The sequence below is a fragment of the Ictalurus punctatus genome, chromosome 11, assembly GCF_001660625.3.
Source record: "Ictalurus punctatus breed USDA103 chromosome 11, Coco_2.0, whole genome shotgun sequence".
Lineage (NCBI taxonomy): Eukaryota > Metazoa > Chordata > Actinopteri > Siluriformes > Ictaluridae > Ictalurus > Ictalurus punctatus.
In genome coordinates, this window is record NC_030426.2 from 17603699 (window position 1) to 17629894 (window position 26196).

Below are 26196 nucleotides of genomic sequence, written 5' to 3' on the forward strand. Positions count from 1 at the left end.
ACCAGTGTGTTTTCGGCTGTGTGTTATCAAATTTGAACTCTGACTGAAAGCTTTGCCGCATACTTGACATTTGTGAGGCTTCTCTCCTGTAAAATAGAAACAAAGACGTCAGCTCTTGAGAGACCTCAAACCTACTCATTATGTATTATATTAGTCTAAATATAGGGCCTATTGGCAAGTCTTATGCTTGTCAGTTCATTAATATTCACACAACTTGTGTGACAGTTAACAAAGGTTAAAGCTAAGGTTAGGGGCAGGGTTATCATTCTTACATTTTTAAAGAATTTATTCATATGACTTTCAACAAAATCCATGAGATCATTAAGGTTTATGAGATCAGTTATAAAAGTTGCATGCATGGCCAACCGTGAAAACTCCCACTAGAATACAGCAATGGTGTTTATAGACTAATTACAAAATATGATGAAAAACATCTTATGAACAATTGCAGACTATCTTTTATCACCAGTTCATTCTGTGTAACATTTTAGAGGCGGAGCATATACAGTCATGCAACCCATGACCTGCTCCAATCAGACTACAGCGCAAGGCTTGCAAAACGCAAGATTTTTTTCACTGATATTCTATCATGGGTATTTTCCTATATTATACTATGTTTAGGAAAAAATAGTATGTAACATAGTATGTTTCCTAAACTATGTCATGATTGTTTGTGTGAAATCAGTGAACTCATTTATTTGAAAGGTGACATTCTGTGATAATAAACCCACCTGTGTGAATAAACGTGTGTTTCTTCATGTCTGATTTCTGATGAAACCTCTTGCCGCAGTATTGGCACGGGTAAGGCCTTGTATCAGAGTGAATGAGAAGGTGCGTGGATAGAGTAGAGGATCTTTTGAAAGTTTTCCCACAAATTTTACAATCAAAACTCCTCTCCTGTGAAAACAAGATGCCACATAATGTAAAAATACAATAAAATAAACACTGAAACAGTTCAGTCTTTGGGCCTGCATGCTGTGAGTGACAGATTTTGGTGAATTGAACAACAGTTACCTGAGAATGAACAGATCTGTGCTGTTCCAGGCTGACTGCATGTCCGAAAGTTTTCCCACAAATGTCACAACCGAAGGGTCTCGTTCCACTGTGGGACCTCCGGACGTGAACTTCTAGACCATGTGGAGTGGAGAACACCTGTGGTGGAGAAAAAGACAGTTTGCTCAACACACACAGTACACTACCTGAGCTCAGGGAACTTCAGACTGGCTACAAGCTTAAAATGTAGCAAATAGGGTTGGAAGACTGCTATAAGTTACTCCCGTCTGCGAACTAGTAAACAGTAAAGTTGTGTGCTGTTACCTTGCTGCACTTGATGCACTTGAAGGCTCCATTCAACATAAGGCGAGTGCATAGTCCAGCTGTGTCCGTTTTCATCTTGGGTCTGTGAATTTCCCTGTCTACGTACAGTCCAGGGGCAGCAGCAGGCCGCTCAAATAGGTTTGTACTCGACTCATAATTGCCATAAATACTTGTGCTGGATCCCCTTTCACCAAAAAGAGAAGGTCCGATAACTCTTTCTCCATAATAATTTAGGGAAGGATGATGATGATTAAAGTTCTGCCGGACCAGCTGTCTCATCTCAGAGCCTGAATAGCTGTTGCTCCATGGCTCGAAGGGCACCGCAAACGGCTGGGTTTCATCAACACCGGATGAAAATGACTTTTCAGAGTCTGTTGAGGGAAAAAAAAAAGGAATCAGTATTTCCTCAATTCTGAAGTCTGTTGTATAGGTTGCCCATTTGCTGTCTTGTGTCAATATCATTTAATATGCATATTAGACATGGATTTTAGTGGATGTCTAAGTTACAATGCAGTGAAACATAAACACAGTATACACATACAGTATATAACATATCATTAAATAGGATAAAGATGTCTGTTAGTATAATATATAGGACAAGAAGAAAAAAACTCAGCATTTTAATATAATATATAAGGATAATATAACAATAATGAAAATAAGACTACTAATCCCTCAGTAACATTTAACCTAATTGGTGTGCAGAACATTTGCACAAGCTTCAAACGTAAAAATCGTTAAAGATGTTTAAAAACAATATTTCAATTATATATTCAATATTTGTATCAAATTTTCCATTTACTCTCTCAGAAAAGAGCACTAAAGAGTACGAGTCCTTGTCACTGGGGTGGAATCATCAACTGTACACCTTTTGTACAGTATGTAATGTATCTTTTACCTAGAAAGGTGCATATAGGCCTAGTGTGTCTTTATATATGTAGTCTAAAAGGTAAGTACAGTCCAAATATGTAGGAAAGCTTAAATGATTTTTAAAGGTAAAATATACCCACATTTTTAGATTAAAGATACATATTCAAGGTGACAAGGAAAGGTACAGTATAGTACTCTTTTTATCTGACAGTGTAGGCTTTATATTTATGGTGCTTTTACTATATTTACTTCTCAATAATAATTAAAAGAAAATATAAGATAAGATAAGACTTTATTAATCCCGAGATGGATAATAATAATAATAATAATAATAATAATAATAATAATAATAATAATAATAATAACAACAACAATAATAATAATATCTCATTAGCATTCTCCGGTTGGTGTATTGATAAATACCCCAAAGTTTAAAGATGAAAAATTTGTTTCAAGGCGCTAAAAAGGTTTCTTTTATAAAAAAAAAAATAAAATAATAAAATTTTTAAAAAAAAACACTTCCAGCTTCACTTCACTGGTCTGTAAAGTCGAAGTGCTCACAAACCCCTTTCGTTAAATGTTACTAGAACCCCTAAAAGTAAAACTACTAGGCTATAATAACACGCACACACACACACACACACACACACACACACACACACACAGGTTGGTACCTGGTGATGCAGAGGGTGATGGAGGCCTCCAGCTGTCCTCACAGTCTGAAGAGCGATCACACACACCGCTGCTGCAGCTGAGCGGAGAGCGCGAGAGCACAGCGCCGGAGTCCGCGAGCGCTAACACTTCCGCCGCCGCTGTACTCCTAACATCCACACACACCTCTCCGCCTTCTGCACTGCTACTGTCTGGAATATTGCACACCCACGGATTTAAAAAAATGTATTTAAAAATTATTTGTTCTTTAAACAAAACCTTGAAAAAAATAGAATTCAGGTTCAGCTAGAGGAAAAAAATCCCTGAACCTGTAGGCTATAATATCTAGTCTAGAACTCCACAAGGGTCATTCATGTGTTCACAAGCTTTATAACAACATTTAAACATGTAAAAATACAACAACAAAAAAAATTAAAAAGAGAGAGAAAAAAAGAAAAACGTTTAATTTAATTTAAACAAACAATTTCCTATTCCATATAACTTAAAGAGCTTAGTAAATAAACTTCATTAACATTGGGCTGATTCTTAATCATCTAATGAATATACATCACTTAACACCTTATTATAATATAAATAACCTACATCATACAACTTTATCAGTAGGCATACAGCTTAACTCTGTCTACATACGTTGTAGCAATAGGTACCATTTTAAAAGTTCATTATTTTATTTAAAACAAACAAATAAACGAACAATTATATTTAGAAATGAAATACCTGTGCAGATATGAGCTAAAATCGTATCGAGTCTGCTGTAGTTGTCCTCTAAACTCCGCGGCTGGTGGTAACTGTGAGCCTTTTTGCTCTTCACCAAGAAAGACCGAGGCATTTTTCTACTCTCTTCACTCTCTCCTTTTTCCTACAAGTTAGCAAAAAAGAAGTCAGTACAGTACGTCTGAAAGTCCGACTGAAAGGCCATGCAGGGAATCAGTTCCCCCGTGGAAAGCTAACTATAAGGCGTCCTGAAGGAGAACTGCGCATGCGCACCTGTTCGCCCGTCTGCCAGGTGTTGCAGACAGACAGGTGCTTTAAATGAAAGCCAACCATAAGGGTTGCTGCGTGTTTTTTGTATTGTTGTTTTTTTTATGGGGAGGGGGGCGCGGGGGGTCCGCCGCTGTATAAATGAACACGAGCACTCAGCCCTACCGGGAATTAGGAGCAGAGCAATCAGGATTAAATGATACACTGGCTTTATCAATGTGACACTCGATCTGAAGCAGGAGAGGAGAGAAGAGAAGAGGAGCGGAGAGAAGAGAAGAGAAGAGGAGAGGAGAGGTTAATGCTGAGAGACGAGTTAAATGCAACTCTGCTTCATCACAAACATATTACAGTTCACAGTTTATATATATACACACACACACACTTCAGTATATCACTGAAGTGGTCACATCAACCTTTTGTACCTTCATACATGCATATATAGATTTAAAACGATTTGATGACTTAAATCGTTTTGAAGGTAGGTTCCTAACTGCACATTATAGTATCCACAAGGAAAGTAATATATTTTTTCATGAAACTAGGAATACATCTGGATATGAAATTGTTTGTTTGCGTGTTTTTGCGGCTAAGGTATTTAGAAGCCCGTTATACATATTTCTAGATACAATATACAGGCCTAAAATTATCCGGCTACCTTCCTGATAATGAGTATCCTAGCATACACGCATTGTCTTACTGAAATATTATAGAAACTAAAAAAAATAAGCGTCGACAGTTGGTTAACGAAATGTGCAAACGTGCAACAAAAGCATACTGAACGAATTAACACGTGATTCTAAGCGCTTATATATAGTCTGGTATTTTCCTCCCTGGTTTGATCTGATTTTTATGAAAAATAAAATCAGCGAAAGCTTTGTGTTACTGGTGCACACCCCACGGCTGTACTTGCACTGCACCGCCCTCTCGAGTTTCACGCCTGCTTTTTCCGCGAGCACGTGTAGGTGGAACAGAGACGCCTTGTTCCCTCTGAGTGCAGAATCGGGACGCCGGTGATCTGCTGTCGTGAACACCCCATCCCCCTTCCTCCTCACCCCCCCCTCCTCCTCATACCCCCTCCACCTCCTCATCCCCCCTCATCCCTTTACATCCTCCTGGCTGGTGGAATAGTAGGAACAGAACCCCGCATTGAACAGACGGACCGCAGGTACCCAGCTGATGCGCACGCGCTCTCTCACCTGCTGTACGTCGGCTCGTGCCATTCACCGCGTGAAGCCCCTCAGTAAACTTCTGTGTACTTTCCTTTCACTGAAGTCTCATAAAATGAATCTCTGTAGCATAGGGGGGTTTTATGCATTGTCTCGTTGTAATAGAGTTGTTATGGGCGCAACACTGATTCATTGATCCTACAATTTTTTGTAGAGTAAAAGACTAAAAGGAAAAAGCAGATTATCGGTTCTATGTCTGATAACTGCATGATTAATTTAAAGAAAGCTTAAGTTCGCACTATGAGGACGGGGTAGCACACTGACTTTATATTTTGCACACAGTGTAATACATTCCTTGCAACTATATATATATATATATATATGGGCTAAATTAGGTTGCATTAGCCAATTTTTTTCGAGTCATCAAACCCCCATCGGAACACGCGCAGTGACCCAAAGACTACTCAGGCTAAAACACCATGATGGTTAGAGGCCTAACTGGCACCCTGTCCAGGGTGTACCCTGCCTTGTGCCCGACGCTCCCTGGGATAGGCTCCAGGTTCCCTCGTGACCCTGAAAAGGAGTAAGCGGATGAAGATGGATGGATGGATGGTTAGAGGCCTAGTCTGCTTATCGCAAAACATTGCACCGACAATTAACTAACGATATCTTTAGTAGCTCTGGGCTTTATCAGCGCGACACGGACAACAGTGAACTGAAGTCAAAATCTGAGACATTTAATCTCGAACTCAATCTTGGACCTTGCAGAGAGGTTTTAGATTGTGGATTTGGAAATGTCTAACATCACGGCGCAGGAAATCAAAGCGCAATGTGCTCTCCGTTGATTAGACACACGCGCGCGCGTGCAACCGCAGGGCATCCGGACACGATAATGCGCACAGTTCAGTAATTCAGATTTTATTTATTCCTGCAACATGAACAAAACATATGTCATCAAATCTCATACACGAAATTAGAATTGACTGTATTTGAATTTTTGCATTAACTTTGCTACCATTTCTCGTTTGAAGCAACAGTCACAAGCAACATTCTCAACCACATAATTCTTCTCTTTTTTATAACCCTAAATAACAGCTTCAAGCAAGCTGTGCAACATGTGAGGACTGTGTGAGGAGAGAGATGTAAGTACAGAGATATGCACTTTTTCCAGATCATACATTAATAATAATAATAATAATAATAATAATAATAATAATAATAATAATAAAAATAATAATAATAATAATAATAATCACATAAGTAGCTTCTTTTATACAGATTATTTTCTGCTTCTTATACATAGGCTTTATATATATATGTATGTATATATGTATGTATGTATGTATGTATGTATGTATGTATGTATGTATGTATGTATGAATGTATGTATGAATGTATGTATATAGATAGATAGATAGATAGATAGATAGATAGATAGATGCACACACACACGAGCATCACACATTTATTAAATACATTTTTAAAGTGCGCGTTTGAAGCATTAAGGCAGGTGAGTTCATCTAAACGCGAACTCTGAATCGAGTCGTGATTTGCTGATCTTGAAGCTTTGATTGTAAGGTAAAAAGGATATTAGCGATTACTTTCAGAAACCCAGCCTGATTCCTTCAGCCGATTTTTCCAACTTACACACACACACACACACACACACACACACACACACACACACACACACACACACACACACACACACACACACTCTCTCTCTCTCTCACTCTCTCACTCTCTCACTCTGCACTGCATGCTTACCTGTGATCCCGTGTTTCTGTGATCCTGGAGCCTCGGCTGTGTCTCTAACCCCGGTGCTTTCACACCTCCGCCATGCCGGCTCTGTTTCAGTCTGAGCTGTGAGAGACAACTTAACTTCCTGAAAACGTTATTTGTAACACGTTTCATTTAGCGGGCGAGGGTTGCACAGTCGTCATGACAACAGCGCTCTTTTTTTATTTGTTTATTAGTTTATTAGTTTATATATATATATATATATATATATATATATATATATATATATATATATATATATATATATATATATATATATATATAAATGAACATGTAATCATTATTATATAGGCTAGCAGAGATTTGAACCTGACACAGACTACTACACATTCATACCAGGTCAGAACACTAAAATAAATCTGAGCACACTGGATATCAAACTATTAATAATCTCAAAGCGGAATAAACCCCCTTATCTAACATCATATCATAATTTGTCATATTAAGAATACAGATAAGACTCTTCGGCTCAGTCTTTTAATCATATGTAGTATAACCTTAAAGTAGTGCCGTCTGTGTGCCAAATCACAGGTTTATATCAATGTGCTTTTTTTAATAACATACGGTTTCTATAGTAATAACTCATTCTCAAGGACTTGTACTGTTGTCTTATTAACTTAAAGTGAGTGATAACAGGCAATGACTCTTTATTGTGGCTATAATGTTAGTTATAAAAGGAACTATCTTGTCTCATGGACATCCTATAGCTTTAAATGTAACTACAAACATTTAAAAAAAATAATAATAACAGTAACTCCACCCCACATCCCAACACCCCTTTTCAGGTTATTTTCTTATAGCGTGGCAATGATTTCCATTCATTCATGTCATTATTTCATACTTAATAGCAGCTCTGATAGATAATTCTGCTGCAGAGGGCTTTGTGGTTTCTCGGTAACATGACAAGGTGCATTTTATTATCTTATTAACATCAAGAAAAAGTGAGGAAACAATTGTTCATAGTTGTTATGATGCAAGTGATGACAGGAAACAAACTTCTTTCTCAGATGTTCCACATTAAATGTTAAAACCTCTATAATAAATTCTACAAATTGTACAACTGACCATTCTTCAATAAATAAACTTTAAAAATGCATTTTGGCACACACTATTATAAGAAAACAATCAACTTCGGGGTGGTAATGACATCACACCACCCTGTCGTTGATTATTTTCCTGTAACAGCATGCCCCATTGTGCTCGATTCCTTACATGAGGCATGCCGAAAATGATCTTTGTTTTTATTACAAATAGTTCTTTAACTATTATGAACAATGATTACATGATTACATTAAATGTATAGTATTTTTTATAGTGGAAAATATTTCTTCAGTTCTTTGAGGCACCAACATAAAATTCTTAAAGATGCGACATGGCTTTTCATTGTAAGTATATTCAGCCCTATTTCAGATTCAGAACCTGGAAATTCAAGCAAATTTTGACACAGTTCAGACTATTTTGGGCCCCCTAAAGTATTTGCTTAATTTTTAGACAGATGTGTTCCTTGAAGGTTTAAACACCCGTACTGTAACACAAGAATTTGAATAACACGGATCGCCCAGTCAAAACGTGAGTCACTTCAACTCCCAAGGGGTTGTTCTAAAAGTTATGGGTTTATGGGTATGTCAGGGTGAAAGACATGAGCAACTGATCAACATTAGGAGACATTAAAATATTAAAATGATACAGTGAGCATGAATTCCTAATTCTTATACAATTGTCTATCACCATTTGGGTTTATTTGTTATTATTAACAAATATTGTGCATTGTAATTGTGTATTCAGCCATTTTAGATGGGTGACTTGAAAATCACAGAACATTTTTACAAACTGAAAAAAGTTGTCATAGAAACCACTTCTACAAATTTTATATATATAATTTATTATTTTAGTTTATTGTCAATTTACAGACTTTCAGCTGTTTGCAATGAAGAAATCAAATAAAAGCACTTGAAATAGACACAACGTGGCTCAAGTGGTTTCCCCAAATTCAACTGAAAATGCAAATTATAATGACTTCTCCAGTCTCAAATTTATTCAACCCCTTCATGGTAAGCATCTTTAGTACTTAGTAGAGCACCTTTTGCTGTTATGACCTGTTGCAAATGAGATGCAGAGCTTCTGGCAGTGTTCCTGAGGAATCTTAGACCATTCCCCATGAGCAATGTCCTCCAGTTCAGTAATATTCTTGGGTTTGCGTGCTGCAACCGCCTTCTTCAAATCCTACCAGAGATTTTCTAAGTCAGGTGACTGTGATGGCCCTGTAGAATCTTCCAGGACTTCTTCTGCAACCAAGCCTTGGTGGAATTTGAGGTATGCTTGGGATCATTGTCCTGTTGGAAGGTCCAGTGACACCCAAGCTTCAGCTTTCTCACAGACAGCATGAGGTTTTCTCCTAGGATTTCCTGATGCTTCAATGAATCCATCTTGCCTCCACATGCTGCAGGTTTCCAGTGCCAGAGGATGCAACGCAGACCCAGAGCATCACCGAGCCACCACCATGCTTGACTGTGGACAGAGTGTTCTTTCTTCATTCTTCTTCCTCCAGACATACCGCTAATCCATCGTGCCGAAAAGTTCCACAGAACACAATCCCAAAACTTCTGAGGCTTATTTATATGATTTTGAAGCGACTTTTCTTGTGCTTTTGGGTTAGTAGTGGTGAATGTCTTGGAGTTCTGGCATGGAAACCTTCTGCGTTTAGTACACACCTTACTGTGTTCAATGCAACCTCAGTGCCTGTTCCTACCAAGTCTCGCTGCAGGTCTTTTGCAGTCACTCAAGGGTTTTTCACAACCTGTCGTCTCAGAAATCTGGTTGCAGCCGTCAATAGCTTCCTTTTTCTGCCCAGTTCAGGTATTTCATGTGTTCCAGCTCAAGCACACCTGGTGCAACTAATGAAGCCCTTGATTGGTTGCATCAGGTATGCTTGAGACAACACCTGTTTTGTATATTTGTACTGTTGTGAGGGATTCTATTCAGGGGGTTGAATAATTTTTAAACTGGAGAAATCATTATAAATTGCATTTTCAGTTGAATTTGGCGAAACCACTTGAAGTATTCGTTGTGTCGAACTATTTCAATTGCTTTACATTTACATTACATTTACATTTATTCAATTAGCAGACGCTTTTATCCAAAGCGACTTACAAATGAGAAAGATACAAGCAAAGCGATATCAAGCAGAGAACAGTACAAGAAGTGCTACCATACAAGATCTATTAATTGAATTCCAGAAGAAGCAAAGTGCAGAGTAGAGGTAAGTGCATTTTATATATATATATATATATATATATATATATATATATATATATATATATATATATATATATATATATATATATATATATTTTTTATTATGAGTTGGTTAGGTGTTCATAGAAGAGGTGGGTCTTTAGCTGTTTTAGTTTGATTTGTTTGCTTTAGTTTGATTTGTTCATTGCAAATAGCTGAAAGTCTTTTCACAATAAACCTGGTTTGCACACCAATGGTAGCAGAGCTGTCATGCAAGGTACTAGCTTGCTATCAGAAGCAAACTTTGGGGTTCAGTGTCTTGCACAAGGACACTTCCACATGTGGAGTCATGTGGGCCGGGAATCGAACCGCCAACCCTACGATTAGTGGACAACCCGCTCTACTACCACAGACACAGCCGCCCCGCTTCCATAACACCACAGCAGTGCCACAGGCTTATTGCCTCCATGTCACACCACATTGATGCAGTAATTTGTGCAAAAGGAGCCCCAACCAAGTATTGAGTGCATAAATTAACATACTATCCAGAAGGTCAACATTTCTGTATTATAAATTCTTTATTTGAATATTTTGAGATGCTGGATTTTTAATTTCCATGAGCTGTAATCCATAAGCATCCAGATTAAAACAAAAAAAGGCTTGAAATATTTCACTTCATGTGTACACACCCACCCACCCACACACAGATTTGAGACCTTTGGCAAGCTGCTTTTAAATAGTCAAAGGTCATTTGATGTACTGCATGCTGGAAATACAAGCACATTCTATATACAGTTCAGACTATTTGTGGCCACCTAAAGCATTAGTTTCTTTTTGAGACAGATGTGTTCCTTGAAGGTATAAACACCCGTACTGTATCACAAGTATTTGAAGAGCACAGATCGCCTAGCCAAAACATGACTCATTCCAAAATATTAGCTGCTGGCTATTCTCATGGTTATGGGTTATTGGTTTATCTTGCTGTCAGGGTGAAGGACATGAGCAACTGATCAGCATTACAAGACACTACAGGATTAGAATGACACAGTGATCATGAATTCCTAATTCCTATTGTCTAGCACCATTTTGGTTTTTAAAATTTGTTTACTATTATTTACCTCAGGATTAGATTGTGTATTCATCCATTTTAAATTGGTGACTTGGAAACCATAGAGCATTTGTCCATACAGAAAAAATGTGTGTGATGAAAAACCACTTCTACAAATGATTTTGGAACTCGTTTTCCAGTTTGATACAGGTGTACATGGTAATGTGTTTCTGGGTATCTTCAGTGTTGAACACTATTGAATGAAGGCTCAGCTTTTCCAATAAACTGTTGGTACTAGTAAAACTTATCATAATACAGACATAAAAGAGGCCAGAATTATTCATTTATTGCATGACTAAAAACAAACCACTAATGTAAGTAGTGATGTGACAACTCACCACATGCAGGAAAAACACTTGCAGAACCTAAGTTTGAACAACTCTATCAAAAGCACAAAATGTCTTCAGAACCAAAATACAAGAGTTGCTAAAGAAAAGTGCTATAAGAAGGCGGTCATGTTTAGAACATGGTGTGGATGGATAAACCTGTGCTCAAGTTTAAAAAAAAAATAAAGGAAGGAAAAGGAACCATCCATGGTGGACGTTAGTGTTATGGCAGGAACATGGAAATATGATTTACTTCTTCACCAAGAATAGCAGCAGAACAATTTCTAAGATGAACAGAAAACATTGTACAGCAAAGTAGCTATACGGTAACTGGGTGGCACTTCATTATATAGGACGCTGATCTGTTTTGATTTTTGGCTGGGAAACAGCTTCGTAAGAACTAAAAAGTGAAAGTTCTTTATACACACATTAAGGATTTCATTGTACACAATCAATATTAAAAGGGGAAATGGTCTGAAACGGAGGGCATAACACACAAACCACGCTATACGTTTCTTTAACTGACGGTCATGCCAGTTTTAATTACTGGCATCTGTAATCCCAAACGCTAGAGCATAGAGCATAGATACAAAACAACCGTCAGTGTTCAATACTTCTGGAGCTCTCTGTACGTTCTGTGCAAATGTGCAACAAATGTGGTGAACATGAATGAGGTGTCAAGAACAGAAACACTCCTATGATGACTTCACAGAGTCTTCTGTTTGGTTTGTATTTACCTTTTGTGAAATTGCTCTAAAATGTGGTACATGCTCTTTTCAAACATGCTTTAAAAAACATTGTGATAAAGAAACCGATAATGTCTTTCCAGGCAACAGAAAAATAACATGATATTTTGATAGTAAGAACCATGTTCTAAATCAAGAGTTGGATACAGTACAGTGAGAACATAGAAGTAAGCACGGTGTTGCATTCAAACATCTCCCAAAAGCAGTGATTATGTCCCTTTCAACTGAATTGTACACTGTACATCCAGGATATGAAATTCATTACATACACATTTTCAAGTCAAAATGGAGATGCAAAACAACATGTACATATACATACATACATACATACATACATACATATGTATATATATGTATATGTATATATGTGTGTATATAATATATATATATATATATATATATATATATATACACATATACATATATATATATATATATATATATACACATATACATATATATATATATATATATATATATATATATATATATATACATACATACATACACATATATATATATATATATATATATATATATATATATATATATATATATATATATATATACATACACATATATATATATATATATATATATACATATATATATATATATATATATATATATACATATATATATATATATATATATATATATACACATACATACACACACACACACACACACACACATACATACATATTTATTATTATTATTATTATTATTATTATTATTATTATTATTATTATACACACGGATGTGAGATCTTTGACAAGCTGCTTTAACATAAAAACAAAGGTCATTAGATATACTGCATGCGATGGTTAAAACAAGGTTGTTATTGTTGTTGATATGACACTAATCCATTTCTGTTTGCAGGTTTGTGTTTTCATCTGATCAATAGTGTTTCCCCTAAACGTGACGGACACCCACGAATGCATACCGTGGGATTTTGATTACTCTTTTTAAAAAATAAAAATAAAAAAAGAAAGAAAAAGAAAGAAGGAATTTTTTTTTTTAAAATTAGAAGAATGACGCTTTATCGTAATGCATAAAAGACTATACCACACAAGTCGATTCATCTCTGGTAGAGCGATGTGTGGTGTAGAAGAGTCTGCGTAGTCTTAGGGACTTTCAGTATTTGTTCCTGTCCAGTCTGGCTTTAAAGAGCACAACAAGCCAATGAATCTCTTGCCAAAATGCAAAGTTCCAATATAAACATCTGGCTCATTTTGGCAAAAACAAAATGAATAAGGCAGATGTGAATAAAAATCCTAATTCTTGGTTTGTACAGAACATTTCAGGATTTCTAGTTGTACAGAAGCAGATGGCATTTTCAGATCTGGATGCAACTGTGGACTCTTAGGTGCGACTTCCCTGCAGATTGCAGTCTGATGTGTTAGTGTCGGTGGTCACACAGTGGTGCTCTTATGGCTGCTGCTGGAAGGCACCATAAGCCTCAGACTCTCTCCGTCTTCATCGCTGTCCGTATCTCCCAGCTGGGGGTGGAGTTTGATGCGGCCGCCACCTTGACAGGGGGTCACTTTAAGCGGTAGCTTCACACCGTCTTCATCCGAGGACTGGTATGACTCGTTGTCCCCTCCGTAGTGATTGACGAGGTGGATCCTATCAAAATTGGTGCGGTCGAGTAAGCCCCTCTGCCCTTTTAAACAGCGGACCTGTAAACAAACCATATATACACACACATCAGAACACTCAAAGACCGAGGGCCATTAGAGAACAGAAACATCTTCCTCAGGCAAAGCATGTATGAAAATACTAGGAAGCTTTCCTCATGAGCGTGTTGAGCTGGGAAATGTCTCGAGAACACATGCTATCCGAAACATGACCGTGTCCAACATAAAAGTTTCTATAAAAAGCCCCTATGTTTTAGCTGCGTGAGGTCTAAGTAATGCGCTGTACAACTTCAGGCTTGCGTGCATAACCACTGATCGCTGAAGGTGGGGAATAAGGTATTTACTTTCCACATTTACTCATTTGGCTGACACTTTTATCCAAAGCAACTAAGTGGGAGCTTGGTGTTGCTAAGATTTAAACTCGCAACCTTCCGAACAGCAGCCCAATGCCTTAACCACTCAGTGTTTTTCCACATCCCTCTAAACCAGTCTCCCCATCCGGGAATCGAAACATGGTCTTCCATGTGACCACTGACCACTACCTCTTCCTGATGACACTATTATTCTTATATGTAAGGCAGATCATGCATAGTGATGGAGGTAGGTGGCTCTGATGCTTACCCATAACCCCTTATCACAAGAGTCTCCCTCAGCTTGCGCTGTGCTTCGTTTCTCTCCTTCAGGGAACAGAATATGCACTAATCCTAACTATGCACTAACCTTATATTCCCTATCAGGCGATACACTTTGTATAATACACTTAGCATGGGATGCAGATTGACATCCAACACCCTTATGCACCTCACAGAGAGAAGGGGCCAACATTTTATGCAATAAAAGCACATTTTGTTTTTAGCCTCATGATATGGGTAATAGGGTCCTCGACCTTTTCACTACACATCATCTGCATCTTAGGTAAGCACAAAGATGTTTTCAGTCACATACATATATGAGAGCATGATATCTTGTACTACATCTGTCGTGCTGTCAGCTGACTGAAAAACAATTAAAATACACTGTTTATTAAGGCTAATATTGTGCTTGTTTTACAGGAAAGCACTGCTGAACGCTCAACTCTGATTATTCAGAATGTGTTGATTAAATTTCTAACAGCAGGGCTCATAGTTTTGGGTGCAAGATTTATATTAATACGTTATTGTTTCTACAGTAACAGTGCGGAGGATGCGCAAAATAAACAAAAAAAAAAACCCTGCGTGCAATCATTGACGTTTTCTGTGACACAGTGTTTATGTCACATTTTTAGGAGTCTCCAGCATCAGAGCTTTGTAACAGTCAGAGGTAAAGCCCCAACTTTTTTCTTATTAACCTCAAGACAGAGAAATGACATGCTGGTAAGAGAGTGATTGATTGTAGCTGTTATAATACACGTTATACCAGGAACTAACATGTTTTATGAATATTATGAACATTAAATGTAAATAAAAATGGCTAAAAAGTATGTCATATTTTAATTAATAATAAACTGTCCAAATTGCTGTGATGTAAGAGGAATAAAATGTCTTTTGGAAAATAATCAACTTCTATAATCGCATTACACGATTATTTTAACAGCACGCCTCACAGTGTTTTTCACTTCATTACTTTAAAAAGTCTCACTGACTTGTACAGATGTAATGCTTCAAGTCAATCAATTAAATGAGTATACTATTTCAATTAATGGAATTTTTACAAGTCTTAGGCAAAAAAACAAACAAAAAAAAAAACAAGTAAAGCAAAGATGCTTCTAAAGATGACAAAATGAGAAGTGTCTAAACGTAAAACGACTTTAAAGTACATTAAAGGCAAAAAAAAAAGTAAAATATTCTACAATACTACAGGGTGTCCAAAAAGTCTACATAAACAGGGGACTATGTTTGCCAGTACCTTCATCATGTTGTGCCTTCGTCAGTGGATGTTCGTGGACGTCCACTTCTTCTCGGTTGGTCCGAAACACATCCAGTCTTTTTTGAATTTGTTAATAAGTTTAGCAGCAGTGTCTTGTGTGATGTGCTTGCAATGTTTCCTGTTAAAGTCCATCACAACCTCACGACAGCTTCCTGATCCATCCATGAGAATGATTTCAATACGTTCTTCTTTTGTCAAAGGCATTCTTAAAAGCTAGATGAAAGTAATATCATATAAACTAAATATAAAAAAATTTGGAGTACATTTTGCTGAAATGTAATCATGTCCCCTATGTATGAAGACTTCTGGGACACCCTGTATTGAACTGAATAACTAAATAATTTCTCTTCTATGTACTGCAGTGCAGTTTGGTGGCAAGTTACTTCAAGCTCTTTTCTACTGATACACAATGAACACAATATACATCTAAGATTATATTTATATTATAGTCTTAAATCTAGAACCAAATACAAGACAAAAATGCCTTGTTACTGGATATAAAGGGCGTTAAAATGGGGGGTAAACTATACCTAGACACCAAGCACTGTGACTAAACATCAATCTGCTATTTACCTTGTTTGGTAACAGGGTCACAAACCTTCCTGTGTTTATCTGAGTAACAGTGTGCAAATATTTCATCAGACATCAAAGTGCTAACTCAAATTAGTCGCAGTGATGCTGCTTTTCACGTTGCCTTAAAGTCATGGTTTTCCTACAGAAATGAATGAACACCCTTAAATTCTTATCCTCATCTTGTTATTCAGAGGTGGGGCTTTCTAGGCACAAGAACTTCTGACACAATTTTACTACATCCCAATGATCAGTCTCAGGTTTAGAGATTTGCTGGCAAACTCGCGGACGTGTTTCACGTAAAAAGTGTTGCCTTTGTAGGAAATGTGTACGTCATGTAAAAGGACAGGGGCTTTTTAAATGTGAGACATATACTACCATTCTACTACACTGCTGTAGGTTACGTTACAGCAGATTTCTTGTGCATGGAAAATTACATGGGCTAAACATATAGATATACATAGCCTCAGTCTATTTATGCTCAGAGAAGGAAGTGACTGAAGGCAGGAAATAAAATAAATAGTGCTCAATGAAAATGACATGCACGCACACCTGGGGGAGAATAAATAAATAAATAAATGAAAGAAATAAAGCAAGATTAAACTCAAGTGATGAGGAAACTTGACAGAAATGTGGGTCTGAATTTTCTGTGGGGTGTAATTCAGAGACGCTTAACACACACACAGACACACACACACACACTCTCTCTCTCTCTCTCTCTCTCTCACTTACCTGAAACACACTGCCTCACCAAGACAGACATGTGGGAAGAGAGGTATTCATGGGTATTTCAAAGCAACCGCAACACCTCATGTGTGACCTCACATTCTCATTAAACATCTTAATGTGTAATTACATTTTCAGAAAACAAACTTCTTTTGTAAGTTACGAGAACTTCACGTTCAAGTGGATTGAAAGAAAGAGAAAAAGAGAAACACGGAGAGAGAGAGAGAGAGAGAGAGAGAGAGAGAGAGAGAGAGAGAGAGAGAGGAGAGAGAGAGAGAGAGAGAGCGCGAGCATGAGAGAGAGAGAGAGAGCGTGAGCGTGAGAGAGAGAGAGAGAGATGATTATGAATAGGCCGGAAACCAGCAGCAAGACACTTGATGTGTGACAGCCGAGTGGTGTTGAGAGGTTGTGTTGAGGGTGTTTAGTTTCACTCGGTGCAAATATGGTTGATAGGAAACCTCTCACTCTTTAGCAATTACGTGATTTAAATAGTAACCGGCAGAAAGCTTTTTGCACTCTTCGTATCTTAGACGGCCCTGTTTTCTGGACTGCAGAGAATTTGAAAAGGTGAATTAAATCATTTTCACATATATTTCCCCACATACTGCTTGCACCTCAAAAACAGATTTAATAATCACAACACAAAAGAAATTTATCTTTCTTTTTTTACCTCCAGTATTAAAACCTTATTTAATCCTTATTAAAACCAAGCATTATTATAGCAGAAGCATTGGTGAAGTCATTTCAAGCACACAACAGGCCAAATGTTTTTATACTGCTGCGGTATCATTAGTTGTGAAGTGAATTAAATGAGATACAAGTGTGTGTTCAAATGTCAGGTTATAATCAGAGGCAGGAAGGCATTACACTGAATGCAGCCTACAGCAGTTCCTTCTTCTAGTAGATTTTTGTAGACAGCATACATGAACCTTTCACTGTCCTATATATCACATAATCCAGTGCAAATAAATCTGCAGCAAAAAAAAAAAAAAACTGGGGCAAGAAATTTTTTTTACAAAAAATAAAAAATAATAAATAAATAAATAAATGAATAAATAAATAAATAAATAAATAAATAAGGGAGTGTTTTATGGCCAAATATGTTATTTGTAATTATTTATTTATTTGTTTGTTTGTTATTTCTAGTGAGAAATATCTGAATACCTATTTTCCATCTTGTCTAAAGAAGTTTAGGGTTAGTGAGCGTGAGCATAACCAGGCAAAGTGTTGACACAGAGTACTGATGCCTTTGAAGCCCATCTCAAACTTTCCTAGTTACTGAAGCGTTGTCTCATAAGACAACTGACTTGTGAGACTGAAAGGCATTGAGGTAGCTGCCTCCTTTTTCAGATTTAATGAGCTTTTGCTTCTCTTGAAAGCATCCAAACTACTAGCCCACCTAATTGTTGGGGTGCGTTTTTAAATTACTGCGACAAACAGTGTGAGCCACGTCGTGTTTTTTTTCCTGGTTGAAAGAGAAGAAACCATATCCCATATTTCAATCGTTCTTCACTTTTTAACCCCCTCACCACAAATATCACATCAGCCATGCTGGCTAAGGTATCAAGCCACAGAGTATACCGATGCGGAGGCAGGAGTGGATATGAAGAGGAAACAAGCAGCTTTCTGGGCTAAAGCAACCTTTCTGCACTTTGTTGATAGGGATTCGAGAGGAACAGTCTGAATGGTTTAGTATGCTGCAGTTTAACCACAAGCCACCAACCTTTTGTTTTTCAAGAAGAGGATAAAAATCTGACTATATCCTTACAATGTAAATCAATGACGCAGTTTCTGTTTTCTGTTCTCCACTGAGCTTTCTCACATCCAAGATGTTTTTACACTTTTTAATTATGCAAATTCCCCTCTAGTTACAAGTCCCCATCTGAAGAAAAATACAGCATGTCGCTTAATAAATGCTTTGCTCATTAAATCCATTTTGCATACAAATCCAGGAGTTAGAGGGGTCACACTCCTGGGGTCCTGCCTTTACATAACACACATTTCATAACTGAAGCGCTTATAAACACCATGTGAGGAGGGGGGAGAAAAAAAAAAAAGATTCTTCTATGCATCTTGATTTATTTATTTTTTAAACGATTCTACTGATGATCTCTAATCAGATTTTTTAAAATAAATAAAGCAGTTCACATGCAAGGTGAAGCAAGACGTAATTTTAAAAACGAATAAAAAAATAAAATGAAAAAAAAAAAAAAAAAAAAAAAAAAACGTACACCAACTGGGTGGTGAAATGTAAAAGCATAGGTTTTTCATAACCTATGCATGCATGCTATGAATACGTTATACACCAGCTAAGCGCGGACATATCAAGATAAAATATTTTGTAAATACAACAAACGTACAAAATCACATTGCATGTGTTTCCTCCTAGAATTGGAGGGAAAACAGTCTTCTGCTGGTCCTGCTCAAGTGGTAAAACGTCCAAAATAATTCTTACAGGGCAAAGCAAATTACCAAGTAGGTTTTACGGCAAAATATTCAACGCTCTTGTAGAAAACGTGGGATATTTTAACTTTATGCCTTAAAAGTAAAAAGTGGTAAACAAGGTTGAATCTTGGCAATGCCACAAAGCCATCCCTGATTGGGAGGAATCACATCTCTTGTCAATCACAGTGATACTAGCCAGTTGTGGTTGTCTCTGAGCTCATATGTGTGGAAGAGGGAAGACAGCACTTTCCTTAGTGTGTATTAAGAGTCTGACCTTTGATGCTGCATGAGCATCAGTTCAGACAAATGCTTTGGCTGACTTCATGTGTCTAAGAGGATGCATGTAATGGTGGGAATTGGCAGTTAAACAAATTGGGGAGAAATGTGGAATAATACAATAAAAAAAATAATAAATAAAAAACGTGGTTATACAGTTAAATCCATCCATCTTCTATACCACTTATCCTTCCTTCAGGGTCACGGGGAAACCTGGAGTCTATCCCAGGGAGCATGGGGCACAAGGCGTGGTACCGCCTGGACAGGGTGCCAATCCATCGCAGGGCACAATCACACATCCACATACCCATTCGTACACTACGGGCACTTTGGACATGCCAATTAGCCTACCACGCATGTCTTTGGACTGGGGGAGGAAACCAGAGTACCTGGAAGAAACCTCCGCAGAACATGCAAACTCCCCACACACAGGGCCCGACCCTGGTGGTGTGAGGTGAACGTGCTAACCACTAAGCCACCGTGTGCCCTTCATACAGTTAAATAATACATAAATAAATAAAATTATGTACAGTTGTGGTTCTCAAAATGGGGTCTGGGATTTTTGCATTTTACAGAGGTGGAAATATTGCATTACTCTGATAGTTTGTTTGACTGGTCCCTTGTGTTTAATCCAAACCTCAATAACTCAAAAATAAGTAGCCTATAAAATGGACCTAATGGGTTCTGTTGGTGGAAAGCTCTATGAATAAATAAACAATCACTTTATACCCATAATGTGACAACCCTAGGTTTAAGGCGATTGTGTATTTACTTATTTATTTTTAATGAACATGACCACCATGAACAAATTTTAAAAAATGAAACCACTTGGAGCTCCAAGTTCCCGGTTCCCATCTCAGACATCTAAAGAGAAGGAATTCTAAACGCCTCGTATAATCATTGCCACCGAATGAATGTTCGACTTTTCATTGTGAAAAGCATGTTAACACGTTCAAACACCTGGACTAAGTTCAGTAAACCAAGTATAAGGACTGAAATAGTTCCAGAGGCGGTTCTTGCGGCCAAAATGCAAAAAAAAAAAGTACATATAAACCTTAGAATCGAAGAGTGGGGCGTGTGCGGGCAAATTTAACTGCCATTGTGCAGGAAACAGCATTTTGCAGGGCGTAGTTAACACTTCTAAACACCACTGCTAGAGAAGCTCAGAAATTTGTTCAAAGTGTTCGCAAAGCCTAGGAAAAAATAAAAAGCAAAACCACACAAGAAGCTGGCAGATCAAAAACACACAAACGGTGAAAAAAAAAAAAAAGCTGTAGCAGTTTACCAAGCAGTACACCTTGGACCACAGTGACTTTAGGGACAAAAAAAGTTTATGCAGCTTAGCTCGTTTGGTTATTTCCCCTTGTTAAATCTGTGCAAGTAAACCAATAAACCTTCTGATTTCATATTTGCATAGTGCTTGCTGAGAGCAACCTCACCTCATCCTTGAGTTCTGCGATCTGGTCTTTGAGGTCTCGGATGTACTGGTTGGAATCCGTGTTGTTCAGGTGTCCCTGTACTCTCCCTTCTTCCTTCTGAGGGGGATTCAGAGAAAAATTAACATCGATTCAGACACAACACAACGAGCATCAATTACAACATATAACATACTTTTCTAAAGGACAGTGTCCATACTTTCATGTTGTCTGAAATGCTGAAAGAGCAACGTGCCCGATTTTCAAATCACTGCCTCAAACAAGTCAGCAGGATATGTTGGGACTTATTATGGATAATGTACTGAGATGATGTGACACTAACATGACATTAGTATGCTCTCTTACAGCAAAAACTGTAGAGAAAATGAAGACAGGGTTTTTAAATGATCAGTTCTGAAATCTAAAACAAAAACATTCATTGTACTAACTGTGTAATGTATTAATTTAGCTATTTATCTACTCAGTGACTACTGAAATGAACACATTTTAGATAACTCATGTCACAATCGCTAATGTTTTATCTTAACCACAACTATTGCTCAATAAAGTCCCTGCAAAATAATTCAAAAATCTAAAATGGCAAAAAAACAAAAACAAAAAAACTATCCACATTTAAGACATGGCAATTTGAGGCCGCGAATGCTCCTGAAATGATTTCAGATCACAACTTTCTAATCTTGAGTTGAGTTTCATTTGCAGAGTAGATTACATCGTTTATGAGAAGCTGCCCAAGCTTTACTACAAATTTCCATTTAAAGGTGAAAATCTGTGGTACGTTCACTTGTGAAGCAGAAGCAGGAAGAGCTCAGCTAGCACGGCGTTACTGAATAATGCAGGCAACACGCTGAGCTTGTTTACTCTACTCCTGATGCCTTGGGGAAACGCCTAGCTGCGCTGTTAAACCGCCACATGTGCTGTTTATATTCCACACATCTGCAAAACCTGCCAAACAAACTGGAAGTTCATGAAACTTAATTCATCCAGCAAAGTTTCTGCCACATTGAAAAAGAAGAGAGAGAGGGAAAGGGTAAAAAAAAAGGGGAAGAGGAACACAAAAGGGTTGAGGTAGGGGCATGAGATCTAGCAGATCTATACCAAACACATACACCCCTGCAGTTGGGACGGGTATTTTCAATTCCTGCGGTCTGCACTACGGGCAGGGCTTGCAGGCATCTGATAGGCTGGAGATGATGAGGGATCAGAAGTGCTAGTGTTCTAGGAATCTGTGTTTTTCTTGAGGTTTGTCGTCCCCCCAACCCAGGTGACAATGATAAGGAAGAGGCCGTTAGCAGACTTCCTTACACTCAGCTGCGTAAAGTCAGCAGGTGGCAGGCTGTGGCAAGGGACGTCAAACGGCTCTAAATAATGGCTTCCTTGCTTAAGAACTCCCCAAAATACAACCTTTGAGACCGTTGTTAAAAATGTTCAAACTGGAAAACAATTGTGACAATTATTGGAGTTTCAACCTGATACAAGCCAACGGGTTTTATTGAGGTCACTGCATTGTTATTCGAAAGGAACTTTGAACCTTAATACACATAATGTCCCAGAAAGTACTGGATTAGAGTTCTGTTCCTTTAATATTAAAGGATCCTCTGAAATATAGGACATTAAAGGTTAATGTCTATGAGGATGAGTTTACCTGTGAAACATGTGTTTTTGCCTTTGTTGCAGTCTCATTGTCATGTTTGCAAATGACATTTTTGTTCACACTAACAAAAAGTTACTTCATAGAACACAGGAATGTTGCAAATTAACACTGGGCTTAGTAATTTATTAAGCTTCATCCAGTGTAATAGACCTTTTCCACAATTCGGTGTTGCTATGAATGTAGAAGCGTACATAGTCGTGTTTCAAAGCTTTTGGTTGTATATTGGAACAAAAGCAGCAATTAGAGCTCACAAGCACTGATAATTAAAGCAGACATCCGTACAAGAGCTTTCCCTCATTCCCCACTGATGTGCTTGCAAGGAAGAAATGGCTGTGCACTATTCACTGGATTAAGCATTTTAAGAGGCAACACATATGCTATTACTTATAAATACCTACACTTAAGCATGTTGGTGGAAGTGTGATGGTGTGGGGATGCTTTGCTGCTTCAGGGCCTGGGCAACTTGCAATAATTGAGGGAAACATGAATTCTGCACAACTGGACAATGATCCAAAGCATAGGAGTAAGTCCTAGAAGTACATGAAAGACTGATCTCCAGTTATCGGAAGCGTTTGGTTGCAGTTATTGCTGCTAAAGGTGGCACAACCAGATTTTATGTTTAAGGGGGCAATTAGTTTTTCGCATTGGTGATAGGTGTTCGATAACGTTTTTTGCTTCAATAAATGAAATAAATAAATAAAACCTGTATTGTATATATACTCAAGTTGCCTTTGTTTATACTGTATTGCGTTTTTAATGTATAAAACTATTCAGTACGAGATGTACAAAAAAACAGAGGAAATCAGTCAAAAAATAATTTTGCAAAGCACTGTACCTTCATGGAATTGTGGAAAACGATCTATTGGCCAATTCTGCCCATTGAGTTTAACCTTATTCTGCACACAGACCTCAACGATGAATGCTAATTTGCAAACAGCAACTAAACATCCCAGATATGCAACAAAATTTCATGAAATGAGTGTTTTCAATGCATTTGACTGAACAGAAGTCAAAACTAGGGGAACATTATGCATTTTGTAAAGTGTGCAGCCACAATGGGGTGTTAGACATTAAAATGAAGAATTACCCTTGGAAATTCTCTATTACTGTAAAAGAATCAACTTAGGGATGAGAACAGTAATACTTTTTAGTGTCTCACCTCAGCAAAAATACTGGAACATGTGACTGACTGGTGTTTCTTGTTGCCCAGGTGTACCCTGTTAGATTGATTGTTTTAACAATTAACAACTCTGAATGTCTACTCTTGGTTTGAGCTCTGGGTGAAAATATCACAACCCACAGTTTGAAAAAGACTTGGAGAATAGAACTCTAGAGGCCTACCACAAGATGCAAACCACTCATCAGCAGTAAGAATCAGAAAGACAGATTGGAATTCACAAAGAAAAGAGACAAGACACAAAAGTTCTGGAACTAAGATTAACCTCTACCAAAGTGATAGAAAGGTCAAATTGTGGAGAAAGAAAGGATCTGCTCATGATCCAAAATATACAAGATCATCGGGCAAGTATGGTAAAGGTAGTGTCATGGCTTGGGCTTGCATGTCTGCTTCTGCAAAAGGCTCACTAATCTTTATTGATGATGCAACTCATGATGGTAGCAGCAGAGTGAATTCAGAAGATTACAGGAACATTCGGTCTGCCAATTTACAGATAAAAGCATCCAATCTAATTGGGAAGATCTTCATGAAGCAGCAAGACAATGATCCGAAACACACAGCCAACTCAACAAAGGACTTCATCAGGAGGAAAAAGTGGAAGGGTTTAGAATGGCCAAGATCTTAACCCAACTGAGCAGGATTTCCCCTACTGAAGAGGAGACTTTAGGAAGAAACCGTTCAACAACAAACAAACAACTGAAAGAAGCTGTGGTACTAGGCTGGAATATAATCACAAAAGAAGAACGCAAAAGCTTTGTGACTTCAGGGGGTTCACCCACTTGATGCAGTTATTGCAAGCAAGGGATATGCAACTAAATATTGTGTTACTTGCTTTAAATTACTTCAAAACTCTGTTCTTGTACTTTCGCTCACCTAAAAATTGGGTGGTCTGCCAAGAACAATGCAACATTCTATTGTTTACCACATCTAGATGTAAAAAGCAGGAAATGAAAGCTGAAATTCTGATCTGTCGTCTCATTTTAATCTTTTGATCTCAAACATAAATGTCTTCAGTGTACAGCAAAAACAAAAGAACTGTCCTTGCTGTTCCAATACTTTTGGAGGGAACTGTATTTCTATAATCATGCCAAACTGAAGGGTTGAACCAGAATTATTTCTAAGACCTGGTATAAACAGTTACTTATTAATAAACCAATGGGAACTTTGTTCCCATGACTCTTTATAAAGATTTTACTATGAAAAGTAGCTCAGCAGTTAAATTAAGCCCTGAGATTGTGAAAATTCCTATCCTAAGACCACTAGAGAGCCTCCACTGAGCTCAAGAGAAATACCCTTAATCCCAATTAAATTCTTAAATTAAAATGAAGTTTAAGAAGTATGCCCAACACAGCAAGCTGCCTACTTAGTTAGAAATAGAAACTGTTGCAAGCTTCAAGACTGAAGCTGTAAGCATATTTATTTTTACCTTGACCTGGCCAACGATAATCCAGTGCACTGGCCTTGGATCATAATTGCCATAATGTAGTTTTATCCGAACACCTGACTGTATGTTTGTTCTCCTGTCACATCCTTCTCATTAGATATCTCAGTCTACCTCATTATGAACAATCTTTGGTTTTTGCTTTGGTTTCCATGGCTGGTCTGGAGCAGTATCATTTTTTTCTTAAAGAATAATAAATACACATTTATCTTATTTATATATAAAAACTTTGTAGTTTTGCAGAGGCAGAATGACTACCAAATGTGGAAGGAAAAAAACCCCCTGCTTATTAATCTGATAATGTATGCAAGATTTGGTCAAATGATAAACTCTCTAAAACAGTGGTTCTCACAGTAGGGTGCGGTGAGGTCTGTGATTTAAAAAAAAAAAATTGTTACAGTGGTGGCACTCTCAACCCACCATTATCAAATTATTATATTTATTATTGACTTTTTACAGTTATGAGCTTGTTTGACTGGTCCCTTGAATCAAATGAGTTTAATCCAGACCTCAACAACTCAAAAACAATTCCACCCATAAATAATGTCAAATTAGGCTTAACCTGTTCGGTCAGTGAAAAATTCAGGAATAGAAAGCTCCTTAGCACAAATAAATATCCAGAATATCACTGCAAACATTTACATAACATTAAATCAAAGTCCACAGACCCTCAGTACAGCTTTATTTCATTACAGTTAATGTGGTCCCT

At 37.5% G+C, this 26196-nt stretch overlaps 2 protein-coding genes across 9 annotated transcripts in view; both read right to left on the reverse strand.

The window, feature by feature from the left end:
- gfi1ab (growth factor independent 1A transcription repressor b) overlaps positions 1-6913 on the reverse strand; it is a 7307-nt gene extending 394 nt beyond the window's left edge. The window contains exons 1-7 of one of the 2 annotated variants that reach the window (XM_017479875.2): positions 6774-6906; positions 3577-3718; positions 2862-3050; positions 1318-1688; positions 1015-1152; positions 732-897; positions 1-86 (exon numbers count right to left, since the gene is read on the reverse strand). The exon at positions 1-86 is cut by the window's left edge and continues 394 nt beyond it. In XM_017479875.2, the coding sequence (XP_017335364.2) occupies positions 1-86; positions 732-897; positions 1015-1152; positions 1318-1688; positions 2862-3050; positions 3577-3688 (1062 nt within the window). In that variant the 5' untranslated portion in view covers positions 3689-3718; positions 6774-6906. Of the gene's footprint in view, positions 87-731; positions 1153-1317; positions 1689-2861; positions 3051-3576; positions 3719-6773 lie in introns of both variants that reach the window. The other variant, XM_053683812.1, reaches the window with a different exon arrangement.
- Positions 6914-12925: 6012 nt separating this feature from the next.
- The window catches only part of evi5b (ecotropic viral integration site 5b), a 65752-nt gene continuing 52481 nt past the window's right edge, over positions 12926-26196 (reverse strand). For 6 of the 7 annotated variants that reach the window (XM_017479871.3, XM_017479867.3, XM_017479869.3 and 3 more), the window contains 2 exons: positions 21222-21317; positions 12926-13902 (listed from right to left, as the gene is read on the reverse strand). In XM_017479871.3, coding sequence (XP_017335360.1) covers positions 13636-13902; positions 21222-21317 — 363 coding nt within the window. In that variant the 3' untranslated portion in view covers positions 12926-13635. Of the gene's footprint in view, positions 13903-15744; positions 15979-21221; positions 21318-26196 lie in introns of all 7 variants that reach the window. The other variant, XM_053683809.1, reaches the window with a different exon arrangement.